The 16,853-nt window shown below is 43.7% G+C and overlaps 1 protein-coding gene across 3 annotated transcripts in view; it reads left to right on the forward strand.

Annotated features, from left to right (window-relative positions):
• The window catches only part of KIAA1671 (KIAA1671 ortholog), a 282,787-nt gene that overhangs the window by 62,909 nt on the left and 203,025 nt on the right, over positions 1 to 16,853 (forward strand). For all 3 annotated transcript variants that reach the window (XM_033955255.1, XM_033955254.1, XM_033955253.1), the window contains exon 2: positions 13,059 to 14,762. In XM_033955255.1, coding sequence (XP_033811146.1) covers positions 13,114 to 14,762 — 1,649 coding nt within the window. In that variant the 5' untranslated portion in view covers positions 13,059 to 13,113. The remainder of the gene's footprint in view (positions 1 to 13,058; positions 14,763 to 16,853) is intronic.

Below are 16,853 nucleotides of genomic sequence, written 5' to 3' on the forward strand. Positions count from 1 at the left end.
AAGGCAGGGGTAGGCGATTCCGGTCCTCGAGAGCCGGAGCCAGGTCAGGTTTTCAGGATCTCCACCAGGAATATGTCTGAGATGGATTTGCATGCACTGCCTCCTTGAGATGCAAATCTGTCTCATGCATATTTATGGTGGATATCCTGAAAACCTGACCTGGCTTCGGCTCTTGAGGACCGGAATTGCCTACCCCTGCTCTAAGGTATGGTCTCATCATTGAGCATTACTAAGGAATTATAATATTCTGCTTTATTCTCTCTCCTTCACTAACATTTCGTTTGCATTTTTTGGTCATTGCCATATATACTGAGCAGCCGTTTTCTATGCATTGTCCGCAATAACACCTAAATCTTTTTCCTCAGGGATCTCAAAGTCCCTCCTTGAGGGCCACAATCCAGTCGGGTTTTCAGGATTTCCCCAATGAATATGCATTGAAAGCAGTGCATGCACATAGATCTCATGCATATTCACTGGGGAAATCCTGAAAACCCGACTGGATTGCGGCCCTCAAGGAGGGACTTTGAGAACCCCTGCTCTATGGTGATGTCTAATGTGGAAATTTGTACGCCCTTTGCATATAGGGTAGATGCTGCAGCCCCCCAAAGCAAATGCCTTAATGGTCGGGGGGTGCACAGAGAACATTTGCTAAAGACTTGATTGCTATGTCAAAAGAGGAGGAAATGAAACAAAAAAAGGAAGAGGGCTTTCATTCACAAGGTTTCGTGCGTCTGTTCTCTGGTACGTTGCCCAGATCCACTCCTCTATCGAGCATTCCTGGATTCTGTATCTGCCCTGCCCAAGGCCTTGTAAAGGAAGAGCCAGTGTAGCCTCTCTGCCTTCGCTGCATCCTGTATGATTATTAACCCTTTGAGCTCTCGTTCCCTAGCTAACTGTAACAAGCTAAACACTCTTCTAGTATTGGTTGTAAACAACTGTTGCTTGACAAATCCAGTCAGGTCCTCGCGAACCAGATCGGGCAGAATGTTTCAAGCCTCCTTTGTCGGCATCTCGGCGAATGTCTGTTAATGACTAGAACCGCGAGCACAGCGCTCCACACTTATCTTTCTCTCTCTCGTGAATTAATCTGCTAAGTCTCCCCTTGAAGGACTCAATAAAAATGGTGTTGTTACCTAAAATTTCATATGTAATGTCCATGATACCTTTTCTCTTCCCACATTCCATCTATAAAAAGTTTGAAGCCTCATTGACTCGCTACCTCTGGAACAACAAAACTCCACGCATAGCGTTAACCAAACTAAAATGTACTAAGGAAAATGGTGGGGTTAATTTTCCTAGCCTGTATGAATACCACGTAGCCTTTTTGTGCAGGCAGGGTTCTTATTGGCTACAGGAACATAATATGTCACAACTTCCTGCTTGGGTTCAATTGGAGCGCAACTTATTTGGCAAAATGACTTTGAAATATCACCCGTTTACTGTTCCGGATGAAGCTAACAGACTAAATCGTGTTCTCTCCTCTACCAAAGAAGCACTTCTTGTAGTTGATTCACTCGCTCCATTGAAATGGAATGAGACGCTATATTCCTCAGTATGGCGTAATCCTCATTTAAAAATACAGGGTCAATATATTGAGTGGAAATCATGGAGAAGAGTTGGCATATGGTCACTTAATCAACTAATGAGTGGAAAATCGTTCCTAGATTACAACACTCTATCTACCACATATGGCTTGACATCAACTCAATATTTTCAATGGTTACGATTACGGCATTGTATCCAACACTATCTCCGAAGTTTCACGCTTTCTGAAGACTCACCTACCATTCTAAAATGGATTAATACTTTCACTATGCTTACTGGTCAGGCTTCAAACTGGTATAAACTTCTTCATCATGATAAATTTACTTTCTCTGGAACTCTAAGAGATCTTTGGGCACAAGATTCCACTTTGGAACTGGATATGTCAGATTGGGAATTCCATTGGTCGTCCTCCTTTAAAGTTCTAAAATCGGCCTCTATACAGCAGATGGTACTCTTTCTCTATCATAGAGCGTACTGGACTCCAGTCAAACTCTCAAAGGTGAAAACCTCACTTTCTAACAAATGCTGGTCATGTCTGACTGAAGTAGGCACATTGCGCCATATGCTTTTTCAATGCCCAATTCTACAACATTTTTGGTCCTCTATCTGGAGTACCATATGTGAAATATTACCTATTGATACATCATTATCTTACTCGATAGTATTGTTTGGTGACTTAGCCATTCAGAGGTCTCTAGATAAATTTGAATTTAGATTACTGAAGTTGTTGTTACTTATAGCAATTAAATCGATTCTTACCACATGGAAAGATTTCTCAGTACTTGAATATAACGTTTGGTGGAACACTGTTTGCCTTTACTCCAAATATGAGTTTGTGGCTGCAGAACGTACCAATTCATTATCTACTTACCATAAAGTATGGGCTCCATTGTTATCTTATTGCCATAGAGGAAGTTTATAATACTACTATTCATATACAAATTTGATATTATAATTTGTATAGCCAATCAGATCTGGATGACATGTTAGAAGGCTAAGTGTTAATATATTGTACAACACTCTTTCGGGTACATTATGTTTATATATGACTATAACATGACACGCTTTTCTATGTTAATTGGTTTGACAATGTACAAGCTATTGGACCATTGTACTTTTGTACTTGTTGATTTGTCTTGGAATATTATTTTATTTTTGGTTGATTATTATGTTAACAAAAAATTCAATAAAAACTGATTGAATTTAAGTCTCCCCTTGAAGTCCTTTAGTATCGAGGTAATGTGACCCCCCCCCTTTTTAAAATATGATTTTTGATTCCTATTTTGACTTTTTCAAGTAACAAAATCGACATCAACCAGTCCCAGTTCCAGTGAAGTAACAAATGGTTGAAAATGTTTCAAGTGTACAAATTGTCATCATCCGTTGGATATTTTGGTTGAACAATTTTATAACATTTTTTTAAAAAACAAGTATCCTACATATATTTATATATCTATATCCATAATAATAAAAGGCTAAGCGCGCATGCGCTTTTCAAAAATCGTGATTCCTGGTGGTGTGAGGTGTGCTTCTGTGTCACACCTCACGGCGCCTGCGCTAGCTGGAGGCGCGTGTTCCAGAGACTCCTCCCTCCCGCTGCCGCTGCTCTTCAAAGTGGCCTGCTGAGGTTCGCCAGCCGCTGTAGCGAACCTCGCAGGCTGCTCTCCACCTTCCCGAAGCAGATAAAAAAGGAAATCCAGATAAGATGGAGGCTGCGATCGGCAGCGACTGCTGCTACTCCTCCAGCTGCCTAGCTCCTCTCCGCCGGCCCCGGACGGCAGCCCCCTCCACCCCGTCCTGATCACAAGGGAGACCGTGCAAGGGGAAAGGGAGGAAGCGTCTCTAGCATCCGTTAATGTAACGGGCTTAAAGAGCTAGTATATATATATATATATATATATATATAGTATTGTTAAGAAACTGTGTATGAGCATTTGCTAATTTATTTATTTATTTATAAGTTTTCATTATAACATACCAAGAGAAAAAACACTTGTACAGAAAGTGAATTAGTCTGAATACAATTCCATAAAGTGTAAATCATCTCTTAATACAATTTACAAAAAAAGAAAAGGATTTAGGAAAACTTTGACTAATTCTCTCAAGTCGAGTATTTGCTAATTAACGGAATCGGATTACAGGTTTTGTCCTACATATGGCATCCTTCTAGTGCTTTTAATGATTTCTATAGCGCTTCCAGACGCACGCAGCGCTGCACAGAGCCACTGGCTTGTCATATTGTTTTGCCACCTTGCAATTCTTGGACACTGTCAACCCAAAGGGCTCCTTTTACTAAGCTGCGATAGCGGTTTTAGCGCGCGCTGGACCTTAACGTCAGCATTAAGCCGGCGTTGGTTCTAGCTGCGTAGCGCGGGTTTAGCGCGTGCCAAAATCCTGCGTGCGCTAAAAATGCTATCGCAGCTTAGTAAAAGGAGCCCAAAGTCTCTCTACTGAGATGTGCTTCAGTCTTTCATATTGGGGGGTGGGGGGTGATAGAAAGATTGTAGCTTGGCTATGCACTTCTCCCCGCTACTCTTTAAAACAAAGTCTGCTCACTCTCCATCCTTTTTGGCTAAGATGCAAATATAGCGTCTGAGTGATCAGTGGACAGTCCTTGCTTGGCCTTTTGGCTGAGTTGGAGAACATATAACATATGAGGTAGGATTTCATAGTCCTTCCTTCCCCTATCTTTAAACCCCATTGGAGTTAAGGTATACAGCCATTGCTGGAGCAGCAATATTGGTCTCCTGGTTAAACAAACAAACAAACAGACCCCCCCCCCAATAGTGTTACAATAACAATGAATGCCAAAAAAGATTGAGGTCAGCAAAAATGCCTTCACAAAGGACAGCAGCAAAGTTTTTAATTACTAGTTTATTCATTTAAGTACTTGATAACTACAATAACGTTCTTGCTAAGGTTGCAGCTCTCAGATTGCAATGGAATGAATTCTGACTAGTGCTTGAGCACTAATCTCTGCAGACTTTGCAGTTTGGCTTTGGTTTCTCCTGGATCCTTGGCAACTGGACAGAAACCTAAAAATCCTATGGGGGTTTTTTTTTTTCTTCTTCTTTTTTCCTTGTCATCCAAAAACTTCATGTAGGTTCTAGCAAGGACTGTAGCAGAATGAGACTTGGGGGTGATCATTAGTGAAGACATGAAGTCTGCCAATCAAGTGGAGAAAGCTTCATCCAAAGCTAGACAAATCATGGGTTGTATCCGTGGAGCTTCGTCAGCCGTAAGCCTGAGGTCAAAATGCCTTTGTACAGATCCATGGTGAGACCCCATCTGGAATACTGTGTACAATTCTGGAGGCCACATTACCACAAAGATGTGCGGAGAGTTGAGTCGGTTCACAGAATGGCCACCTGGATGGTCTCAGGACTCAAGGATCTCCCGTATGGGGAACGGCTGGCTAAGTTGCAGTTATACTCACTCGAGGAACGCAGAGAGAGGGGGGACATGATCGAGACGTTCAAATATGTCACGGGCCGTATCGAGGTGGAGGAAGATATCTTTTTTCTTAAAGGTCCCACGGCAACAAAAGGGCATCCATTGAAAATCAGGGGTGGGAAATTTCATGGTGACACCAGAAAATATTTCTTCACCGAAAGAGTGGTTGATCGCTGGAATAGTCTTCCACTAGAGGTTATTTGAGGCCAGCAGCGTGTCAGATTTTAAGAAAAAATGGGATTGGCACGTGGGATCTCTTCATGGAGGGAGTTAGGGGGTGGGACATTGGTATGGGCAGACTAGATGGGCCGTGCCCTTTTCTGCTGTCAGTTTCTATGTTTTCTATGTTCTAAACATCCAGTGAAAATATATCTAAGATGACGGGCATGAGAGAGATCACTGGACGTTTTTCACAGCAGGTGATGCACGGACCGTAGAAGCCTGCCCAATATTGGCTTAATTTTCAACTACTGGAGTTACCACCCCAGCAAGATTTATGAAATAGTGGAAGTCTGCCCAGCACTTGTCTAACTTTCCAACTACTGGTTTGCCACTTCAGCATAGCTAAGGGTTTTGATACCATTCTCTGTCTAGGGGTCATACGATAGAGGCCTATAAAATAATGAGTGGATGTGAATCGGTAGATGTGAATCGGTTCTTCGCTCTCTCCAAAAATACTAGGACTAGGGGGACATGCGATGAAGCTATTAAATAGTAGATTTAAAACAAACCGAAGAAAATATTTCTTCACACAGTGTGTAATTAAACTCTGAAATTCGCGGTCGGGGAATGTGGTGAAATCAGTTAGCGGGGTTTAAAAAAGGTTTGGATAATTTCCTAAAAGGGAAATCTAGAGGCCATTATTGAGATGGCTTGGGGAAATCCTCTGCTTATTTCTAGAATAAGCAGCATAAAAGCTGTTTTGCTATTTGGGATCTAGCTAGGTCCTTGGGCCTGGGTTGTCCACTGTTGGAAAAAGGATACTGGGCTTGAGGGACCTTCGGTCTGTCCCAGTATTCTTATGTTTTTGCATTCTTGAATTCTAGAAACATAGAAACATGATGGCAGATAAAGGTCAAATAGCCCATCCAGTATGCCCATGTACAGCATTCACCATCATCTCATCTCCCTAAGACAGTGGCTCTCAACCCTGTCCTAGGGGACCCCCCAGCCAGTCGGGTTTTCAAGAGATCCCTAATGAATATGCATGAGAGAGATTTGCATATAGTGGAAGTGACAGGTATGCAAATCTCTCTCGTACATATTCATTAGGGATCTCTTGAAAACCTGACAGGCTGGGGGGTCCCCTAGGACAGGGTTGAGAGCCACTGCCCTAAGAGATTCCAGGTGTCCTACACTTTCTTGGATTCAGACACAGTCTTTATCTCCACCACCTCTACCAGGAGACTATTCCTCACATCTACCAACTTTTCTGTAAAAAAGTATTTCCTTAGATCGTTGTTTCTTAAACCTGTCCTGGGGTACCCCCAGCTTGTCGGGTTTTCAAGATATCCCTAATGAATATGCATGTGGTAGATTTGCATGCCTGTCACCTCTATTACGTGCAAATCTGCCTCATGCGTATTCATTAACTCAAATTCTTAAAACTAGCTATTAAATATTTAATATGAACAAGTATTATCTGAATCAATTCAATTTTAAGCTTATCTCCCACAGTTCATTTCATTAGAGTACTTTTACAGCTGATCCCGGCTTGTGCCGAACCCTGGGTCCCTGCTCGAGTCATGCTTAGTTTACTGGTGAAGTTGTGATGTTGGTGAGCCTTGCAAATACAGCTCCTGAAGACGCCAGGTGACGAAACACTGTCTTGTGTTGAGCTGAATGCTTTATGACTTGAAGAACAGGACCATCGTGAGGACAGAGAGGCCTGCCGGTTGTGTTTAAGAAACTTGTGATTTTCATGTGCTAGACTGTTGTGCAATCTCAGTTTGAAGCCTCTCTGACTAGATGATCATGGACTAATGAACTCATGAACTAGCCAAGATCCAGTTTTGGATAAAAATAATCACAATGACTGTAGTATGTGTGTGAAAGTTGGGAAGTGAGTGTGAGTGATGGGGATTAGGTTCACTGACTAAATTATTCTGATATTTATTAATAAATTAAGTATTGGTAAGTTGTAAAAGTACTGTAATGGAAAGAACTGTCGGAGATGAGATTAAAATTGAATTGATTCAGATAATACTTGTTTGTATTAAATATTTAATAGCTGGTTTTAAGAATTTGAGTTATCCATAGGCAGCTGTTTAACTAACTGAACCCCCCCCCCCCCCCCATGTTTAGGCTTTAGGTTATGCATATTCATTAGGGATATCTTAAAAACCCAACTGGCACCTCACAACTTCATCCTATGCCCTCTCATTTCATTGCTTCCTTTCAAATGAAAGAGATTTGCATCATACGCATTTATGCCACGTAAGTATTTAAATGTGTCTATCATATCTCCCCTCTTCTGCCTTTCCTCCAGGAAGTACTTCTTCACCGAAAGAGTAGTGGATCATTGGAACAGACTCCCACTCCAGGTGATAAAGGCCAGCAGCATGACGGATTTTAAGAGAAAATGGGATACTCACGTGGGATCTTTAAGGGAGTAAATTCAGGGGAGGGGATACTTGGAATGGGCAGACTTGGTGGGCTATAGCCCTTTTCTGCTGCTTTTTTCTATGTTTCTATACATATTGAGATCTTTGTCCCCATTTGTCTTATGACGAAGACCATTGACCATTTTGGTAGCCTTCCTCTGAACAGACTCCATCCTGTTTATATCTTTTTGAAAGTGCAGTCTTCAGAATTGTATACAGTGTTCTAAATGAGGTCTCACCAGAGTCTTAGATAGGGGAACCAATATCTCCATTTTTTTCTACTCACCATACCTCTCCCTATGCACCCTAGCATCCTTCTAGCTTTTGCTGTCATCTTTTCGAACTTGTTTGGCCACCTTAAGATCATCGCATGCTATCACACCCAAGTCCCATTCCTCTTTCGTGCACAAAAGTTCTTCTACCCCCTAAACCAGGGGTGGGCAATGAGGGCCGGAATCCAGTTGGGTTTTTAGGATTTCCCCAATGAATATTCATGAGATATATTTGCATGCACTGCCTCCCATAGTATGCAAATGGATCTCATATATATTCATTGGGGAAATCCTAAAAAAACCCCGACTGGATTCCGGCCCTCGATGCCCACCCCTGCCCTAAACCGTGCAGTTCCCTCAGGTTTTTGCAGCCCAAATGCATAACCTTGCATAATCTGTTACTGTTAATGGTGTCAGGTCAAAAGCGCGCCGGGACGAAGGCGCGTCCAGACAATTAAGCGCAACGCGCACCACCGCGCCGCTCTAAATTACTGTTTTTAGTGCTCCGACGGAGGGGCATGGGGGGGGGAAACCCCCCACTTTACTTAATAGACATCGCGCCGCGTTGTGGGGGCGTTGTGGGGGAGGTGGGGGGTTGTAACCCCCCCCCACTTTACTTAATAGACATCGCGCCGCGTTGTGGGGGCGTTGTGGGGGAGGTGGGGGATTGTAACCCCCCCCACTTTACTTAATAGACATCGCGCCGCGTTGTGGGAGCGTTGAGGGGGGGTGGGGGGTTGTAACCCCCCACATTTTACTGAAAACTTCACTTTTTCCCTGTTTTTAGGGAAAAAGTTCAGTTTACAGTAAAATGTGGAGGGTTACAACCCCCCAAACCCCCCACAACGCCGGCGCGATGTCTATTAAGTAAACTGGGGGGGGGGTTCCCCAACAAAACCCCCCGTCGGAGCCCCTAAAAACTGTAATTTAGAGCGGTGCGGCGGCGCGCGCTGCGCTCAATTGTCGGCGCGCGCTTTTGTCTTTCGCGCCGTTGTCTATGAACCACTGTTAATTCTACCTCCTGAGGAATAGTATTCCAAGCATCTACCACCCTTTCCATGAAAAAATATTTCCTAACATCATTTCCTAATTCGATTTTCCCTCCCCCTAATCAATTCTTCTCCTCTAGTTCTACTGTTTACCCTTCTCTGGAAAAAGTTTGTTGCCTTTCTCTAAACCACTTCAAGTACTTTTGCATCCTTGGCAAGATATGGCCTCCAAAACTGAACATGAAATTCCAAGTGAGGCCTCACTAACAACATGTACAGGAGCATCAACCCTTTCTTCTCTAGGTTATATCTCTGTCAGCAGCCTAGCATCCTCCTGACGATAGTCACTTGCTTCTCATATTGTTTTGCCACCTTGCAACTTTAGACACTATAACAATCCAAAATACCGTATTTTCTCGCATATAACGCGCACGTTATACGTGGTTTTTACAAACTGCGCATACCCTCGCGCGTTATACGCGTGAGCGTGTTGTACAAAATTTTTTTTACATAGTTTCCCCCCCCCCCCCCGACGCCCGATTCATCACCCGGAAGGAGCGCTCGCACTCCCACCCCAAAGGACCACTCGCACTCCCCCTCCCCCATGGAGAAGCTGTCTACCTTGTTTCCGGATGCCAGCCCAGCTGCTTCCTCTGCCGGCGGTCCTGCCCCTTCTCAGAGCCCTGTGCTGCGCTGCTTCCTCTTCAGGCGGTCCCACCCTTTCTCTGATGTCAGAGAAAGGGCGGGACCGCCGGAAGAAGAAGCAGCGCAGCACAGGGCTCTGAGAAGGGGCAGGACCGCCAGCAGAGGAAACAGCTGGGCTCGCTGGCATCCGGAAACAAGGTAGACAGCTTCTCCATGGGGGGGGAAAGCTGTGGGGGTGCGAGCGGTCCTTCGGGTGGGGGTGCGAGCGCTCCTTCGGGGTGGGGGTGCGAGCGGTCCTTCAGGGTGGGGGTGTGGGTGCGTGCGAGCGGTCCTTCGGGGTGGGGGTGCGAGCGGTCCTGCGGGGGGGGGGGTGAATCGGATGTCGAGGGGGGGGCATCAGGCTTTTAGGGTAGGGACAGGACTTCAAGGGGGAAAGGAGAGTCGGGGCGGGCGAAAAGAGAGTCGGGGTCTCCAGAGGAGAATCGGGGCGGGCGAAAGGAGAGTTGGGCAGCATGTGCGGTATACGGGTGTGCGCGGTATATAAAAATTTCTGTACATAAATTTGTGTTTTTCGCGCGCTATACCCGTGTGCGCGTTTTACACGGGTGCGCGTTATCTACGTGATAATACGGTAGTAGCAAACAAAATGCAAAAATCAAAGCAAATACTAGCAGCCAGAGGTGAGCAAGCCAGTAGAGATATTAATTATCACAAAAGGTGGAGAAAAAGCCTCAAAAATCATACATAAGGACAGCAGACTAAAAGGACATTAAGCTGCCAAACTTCTTGTCATTGGCAAAAAAACTCCACTGGGTTAAATAATCTATCTCAAACTGAGCAACCGCCCACCACCGTGCACGGGTGGAAAAAGGAAAAATTTCACTTAGCTGAACATGAAGAGTGTTGACGCTGTCCACAAGCGTTCAGACAGAGCATTGAAAATTTCTTTCACACGTTCTTCATTCGCCACCTTTTGTGATAATTGATAATATCTCTACTGTCTTGCCCACCTCTGGCTGGTACTATTTGTTTTGATTTTTGAATTCTTGGACGCTGTCATCGCAAAGTCTGTCTCCTGAGCTGTGCTTCAGTCTCTCATCTCCAATCTCACATGTATCCTTTGGATTTTTTTTGGGGAACCCAAGTGCTTCACATTGAATTTTAACTGCCAAACATTGGAGCATTCTTAAAATTGCTCTAGATCATTTCTCATGCTTTCTACTCCTTCTGGGGGTGTCCACTCTGTTGGTGATCTTTGTACCATCCACAAAAAAGGAGAACCTTTCCTTCTAACTCTAGTTTTTATCATCCACAAACTACAACCCATTCAGAACACAGCAGTTAGATTAATCTACAAATTAAATAAATTTAACTCAATTACAACCTTCATCAGGCAACTACATTGGCTCCCAATATTATCCCAAATAATCTTCAAATCGTCATGTATCCTACACCAGATCCTATAAGGATGCTCATCCAATTATTCTCTAATGTATGGTCAACATCAAAAAGAATCCTTAACAGAATCCAACTAAATCTGCCATCCAAAAAAATCCTTCACTACAAGTGAATTTTCCACTCTATGCTAACTTATCTGGGTGTAAAAACCTGGAATGACCTACCAGAAGCTATCGGGACAGAGACAAACGACACCACATTCGTGGGGAGTGTGTAGCGCAGTGGTTAAACCTACAGCCTCAGCACCCTGGGGTTGTGGGTTCAAACCCACGCTGCTCCTTGTGACCCTGGGCAAGTCACTTAATCCCCCCATTGCTCCAGGTACATTAGGTAGATTGTGAGCCCAACGGGACAGACAGGGAAAAATGCTTGAGTACCTGAATAAATTAATGTAAACCGTTCTGAGCTCCCTTGGGAGAACGGTATAGAAAATTTAATAAATAAAATAAATAAAAAAAACCTGAAGGCCCACCTCTTTGACAATTAACAGTTTTAGTTTCTGTATAACTCCCCCTTCTTCTGTGTCCCCTATCTTATCTTCTCCATACCCTCTCTCCTGCTACTTTCCCCCTTCCTCCTTGATCTGTCGCCTTGAGCCTGTATAGGTATGTGCGACGCACAAATGGAAGAATAGATTAGATATTATGGACAATGGATATTCTAAAGCACACATAATGAATACATAGACTGTGTGGTTTATTTAAATAATTACTACTGCGTTGTTTTTCTGCTTTTTCTCCCCTTTTATTAAGCAGCAATAGAGGTTTCTACTGTGGCCCGGGGCGCTAAATGCACCAACCCTTTTCCGACGCTCATTGAATTCCTATGAGCACTGAAGCAACGTCGGAGCATTTAGAACCCTGGGCCACGGTAGAAACCCCTAACGTGGCTTTAGTAAAAGAGGGCCTTAGTTAACTAATACATACTTTTTTAAAAACAGTAATACAGCACTGGATAATCTAATCTAATTCTTAGGTTTGTATACCGCATCATCTCCACGTTCGTAGAGCTCGACGCGGTTTACAGTAGGAGAAATAGGAAGGAACTACAACAGAGGGTTAGAGGTAGAAGTGTGAAGAAAATTTACAGGACTTGGGATGCCAAGATATAAGAGTTTCCTTGATTCCTAAGTTGGAGGGAGACTTACATTTTTTGAGAAAAGCCAGGTTTTCAGATGTTTGCGGAAAACTTGGAGAGAGCTCAAGTTCCGAAGAGGGGAGGTAAGGTTGTTCCAGAGCTCAGTGATTTTGAAGTGGAGGGAGGTCCCTAGCTTTCCTGTGTGGGAAATGCCTTTTAGCGAGGGGAAGGATAGTTTTAATTTGTGGGAGGATCTGGTGGTATTAGGGTTTGAGGAATTCCAAGAAAGAGGGATAAAGGGAGGGAGGATACCATATAGGATTTTGAAAGTTAAACAGGCGCATTTATAGTGGACCCTGGCGATTATTATGCTAGAAAATATCCTGAAAACCTAGATTTTTCTGTTATACTGTATTCCTGTTGCATCTTCATAAAATGATTAAATCTTATTTTTAGAATTCTTGCAGATTTTTATGTCTTGTGTGGAAAGAGATTTGGCAGTGTAACATTTACGGATATGTCTGGCTTTTGTTTGCATTTGAAGGTTAGCATTTGTTTTATCTCCATTTGCCAGCCTGCTTCTAACTTAAATTATGGCACTAGCGCCGAATGCTGAGAGACAAATGTGGAGTACGCCTAGGAAAGTACCAACTGCATTTCCCACGACCCTGTTAAGAGGCCACCAATGATACTTCGGTCCCCTGTATAACTCCTTCCTTTATCCATCAGGCTGTGACAAGCTTCTGAAGTCGGCTCTGTTTTTCTCTGACCAGCCTGAGGTGAACTTAATGTGTTAAAGAGATTAGGAATGAGAAAAGGCTGTAATCGATTTTAACATTTTATTTCCCTCCCTGAAGACTATTTGCTCTATGCTATGATGTCCAGTGCCATTACCTGCATTTCAAGAGCTCATATCTTACCATTCCAAAGTGAGACCTTAAAGCATTTTCTGTTTCACTTCATGTATTAACCAAACACACCTCTAACATGTTTTATTTTCTACTCTTTTTTTAAAGCTTGATGTACTTTCTGACATTGAACTTTTGAATGGAAGGATAACTAATTACAGCGATGGCAACAGAAGTAGAGGTAAAGTCCCCACTAACAACCATGACAAGTTTGACTGACCTGAGTGAAATTACAAATGAGAGAATATCACAATGCACCTATATTGGCCCTCTTTCAGATGCAAGCAATAAAGCAAGTGAATTGTCAAATCCTCCTCCCCTGCTCATTGTAGAAGAGAAGAGTAGACTTGGGAGTGCTTTGAAACCATCAATCGCATCTACACCTGGATTACGACCGAGAATCTCCCCTAAACCATTTAAGCCTTCAGATTCTTTTGAAGTTAGGAAAATACCCATTACAGCTCCAAAACAGAATAGCCTTATCAAGTCCTCGTTGCATGGCAAGCCAGGACAAGCAGCACCAGATGAAGAGTTAAATGGGAATGCTCCTTCAATAGACCAAAATTTAAATGATGCTGACACTAGAGGGAACAACATCTTCAGAGCTAAAAAAATATTTTACTCTATGCCAGAAACAAATAGTTTAACTTCTGGTACTGAGATTACTGGAGAACAAAAACCTGTTGATGTTACACCAAGAAAAGAGTGTCAGTCTATTTCCCAGTATGAAGTAATTCCTACATTATCACCAGTTTCTCAAAAGTCTGAAGTTGCCCTTTACAATGAAATGTCAGGGTCTCCAAGGACCAACACGGGTTCTGTAGAACCTCATAGAACTGGTGAAAATAAGTATTCTTGTACGAATGATAAATCTGTGACCAGTGAAGAGACTTCATCTGCTAAAGTACAGTTAAGGACAAAGCATAGGCCAGTGTCTGCTGTGTTTTTGGAATCGCTGAAAGATTTAGATTCACAACTTGAAAACAGAGGCATCTCTGAAGAAGTGTCTTTGGTGTACACAGCTGATAAATTGTGGGTTAGAAAACCAAGACCCCTGTCTGTGGACTTAACTGCAAAATTTGAAAGCAAGTCCACACCTCCACAAAAGAAAACCAGCCATACCTCTGAGGAAACCAAGGAAAACATACCATTATTAAATTCTGTCAACAGATTTTCACAAGAAAAAACTAAAATTATATCCAAAGATGGAGGAATACAGTTTAAGGGAAAGAATGAATCTTTTAAGCATAGCTTTAAAAGTAATAAACAAAACGATGACTTCCAGTTGGGTGAGGAGAAACGAGAGGTTCTGTCAAAGGATGCGGCTGGATTAATTTCTGTGACAACCAAGGAACTGCTTATAAACACTTTAGGGGAGAGTACAAGCAAATGGGAAAGTAAATATAAAAGTGACAAAGAAGAAAATGAGAGAGAAACTGATGTGCTGGTGGATGAACACAAATTGGAAAAACACAAAATGGCTCCAAATGACACAAGCAAATCAATTAAAGAACGGACACTTTCAAATACAACAGATATTGCCCCAGGCTTTGGTGAAAAGCCAGCCAGTATCGGACGAAAAGAGGAGACCAAAAGTCCAGGTGGCTCAATCCAAAGACGCATAAGTCTACTCCTTGCAGTGAGCAATTCCTCTCCAGTAAGCACAGAGCCAGCTTCCGCTGAAAGGGAAAAGGGAAATGTTGACATTCAAAAGAGAATTAAAGAATTTACAGCAGAAAACGTGGAAGCTAAACCAGGGAGTCTTCGGAAATCATTGAGAACCCGGCCACTCTCTGCAGACTTGACAAAGATGTAAGTACTGGAGAGAGACATTTTACTGTGTGTGTGTTGATTTTTATATGAACTGGTGGTGTCTGATTTCATATTACAGTGGTACCTTGGATTACGAGCATAATCCGTTCCAGGAGCATGCTCGTAATCCAAAATGCTCGTTTATCAAAGCGAGTTTCCCCATAGGAAATAATGGAAACTCGCTTTGATGCGTTCCCCCCCCCCTGAGAACCGGCATTGCTCCCCTCGAAGGCACCCCCCTGCCTTGAACCGGCACCCCCCAATTGGGCACCCCCCCCCCCCCGCCGCTTCTTACCCTCATCTAGGCACTCTTGAAAATCGGCTTCCTCCTCTGCTGGGCCTTGAGCATCTGAGCACGTTCTGAACGTGAACTCGCAGGCCTTGAGCATGCTCAGATGCTCAAGGCCCAGCAGAGGAGAAAGCCGATTTTCAAGAGTGCCCAGATGAGGGTAAGAAGCGGCGGGGGGGTGCCCAATCGTGGTGGGGGGGTCGGATCGTGGCGGGGGTGCCCAATCGTGTCGGGAGGGGGGTCGGATCAAGGCGGGGGGGGTGCCGGTTTGAGGCAGGGGGGCCGGATTGCGGGGGGGGGGAGGTGCTCGTAAATCGAGCCATGCTGGGTTTCCGAAGCACCGATTTTGCAAATGTTTTGCTCGTCTTGCAAAACACTCGCAAACCGGTGCACTCGTAAACCGAGGTACCACTGTATTTATAAAATATGCAGACTAGGATTCACTATCATCCCGACTTCTAAAACCTTAATTAGGTTGCTTTGAAATGTTAGTGTTCATCTTAAAACTTTTGCTTCCTTCCTCGCCTATTTTGAAGCCCAAAGATGCACTAATTTAAAACAATAAAATGAAAGAACACTAACGGAAGTCTTACTCCTGGGGGAATTCTGCATAAAAGTTGTTTTGAAAATTCTGCGCAAAATACTTTAAAATTCTGTAAAATTTTGCATTGGATTTTATTTGTAGTCTTTTTTTGCAAAGAATTTTCCCACCCTAAGGTCTGAAAGTCTTTCTTGCCATTTCCCTCCTCAAGTTCCAGTCATCTCCCCTTTCCGCCTCAATCCAGCTGCAGTTCTCTCTCCCTCTTAACGCCTAGCAAGACCCCTAATTCTGCCCCCCAAGTCTTCTCCAGCATGCAATTCTTCCTCTCCTTAGGTGCACGCACCTTCACCTCTCATTTTTGCTCCTCCCCCAGCTATCATTGTATCTTTCGCACACCCTCAAGCTTGATCTCTCCCCACACCACTGGCACACACTTGGCTCTCTCTCCTCACCTCTCATCCCTTCAATCGATGCACTGTCTTAGCTTTGCGTAGCCCCTTCTTTTTTATCTTACCCCCCCCCAAAAAAAAAAAAAAAAAAAAAAAGACCTCCCCATGGCACAACCTCCCAGCTTTCACTGCCCGCCCCAAACCACAGGGTACATGCTCACCTTTCTTTGGTGCTCTACCCCCTTCTTCCCATAGCACAGTCAGCTTCCTCTGTCCTCCCATTGCTCACTGTCACCTTACTCTACCCCTCCCCATAGCACTCTTGCCTTGGTCTGGGCCTCCTTCCTCATGGCTTCTCAGCTGCTCTATCGCCCCCTGTCCCACAGAGATCATATGGCAGGAAGAGGAGAAGGAAGTGAGCCTCTGCACATCAGGCCACTTTCTCCTCTTCCTTTGCTGGCTTTGACCCAACTGTTTAGGTAAACAACATGAGCCTCCCTATAGCTTCACAGTTCCCCTAATCAGCTGCAGCAGAAGAGGATGCAGTGACCTGATGTACAGCAGTTCACATCCTCATCCTGCCATGTGATGTCTGGGGGTGGGGGGAGGATGGGGAGAGAGACTTCCTAGGAGTAAAGTTTGTATGGGAACTTAATTAGTTTTAGTTGCCTAACGACGTTCAAGCTAAGGCTCAGGAGGAGCACGTCAGAGTGAATTGATGTAACGTGTTCTTTGGCTGATGGTCTTTAATAAAAGGTGGTCATTGCTGAAATACAGTTTGTATAGTATACAAACTGTATACTATACAATGGATATAAACAATGTATATAAACAATGGATGATTTTACATACCATGTATACTCAAATACAAT

The sequence above is a fragment of the Geotrypetes seraphini genome, chromosome 8 (assembly GCF_902459505.1).
Source record: "Geotrypetes seraphini chromosome 8, aGeoSer1.1, whole genome shotgun sequence".
Classification (NCBI taxonomy): domain Eukaryota; kingdom Metazoa; phylum Chordata; class Amphibia; order Gymnophiona; family Dermophiidae; genus Geotrypetes; species Geotrypetes seraphini.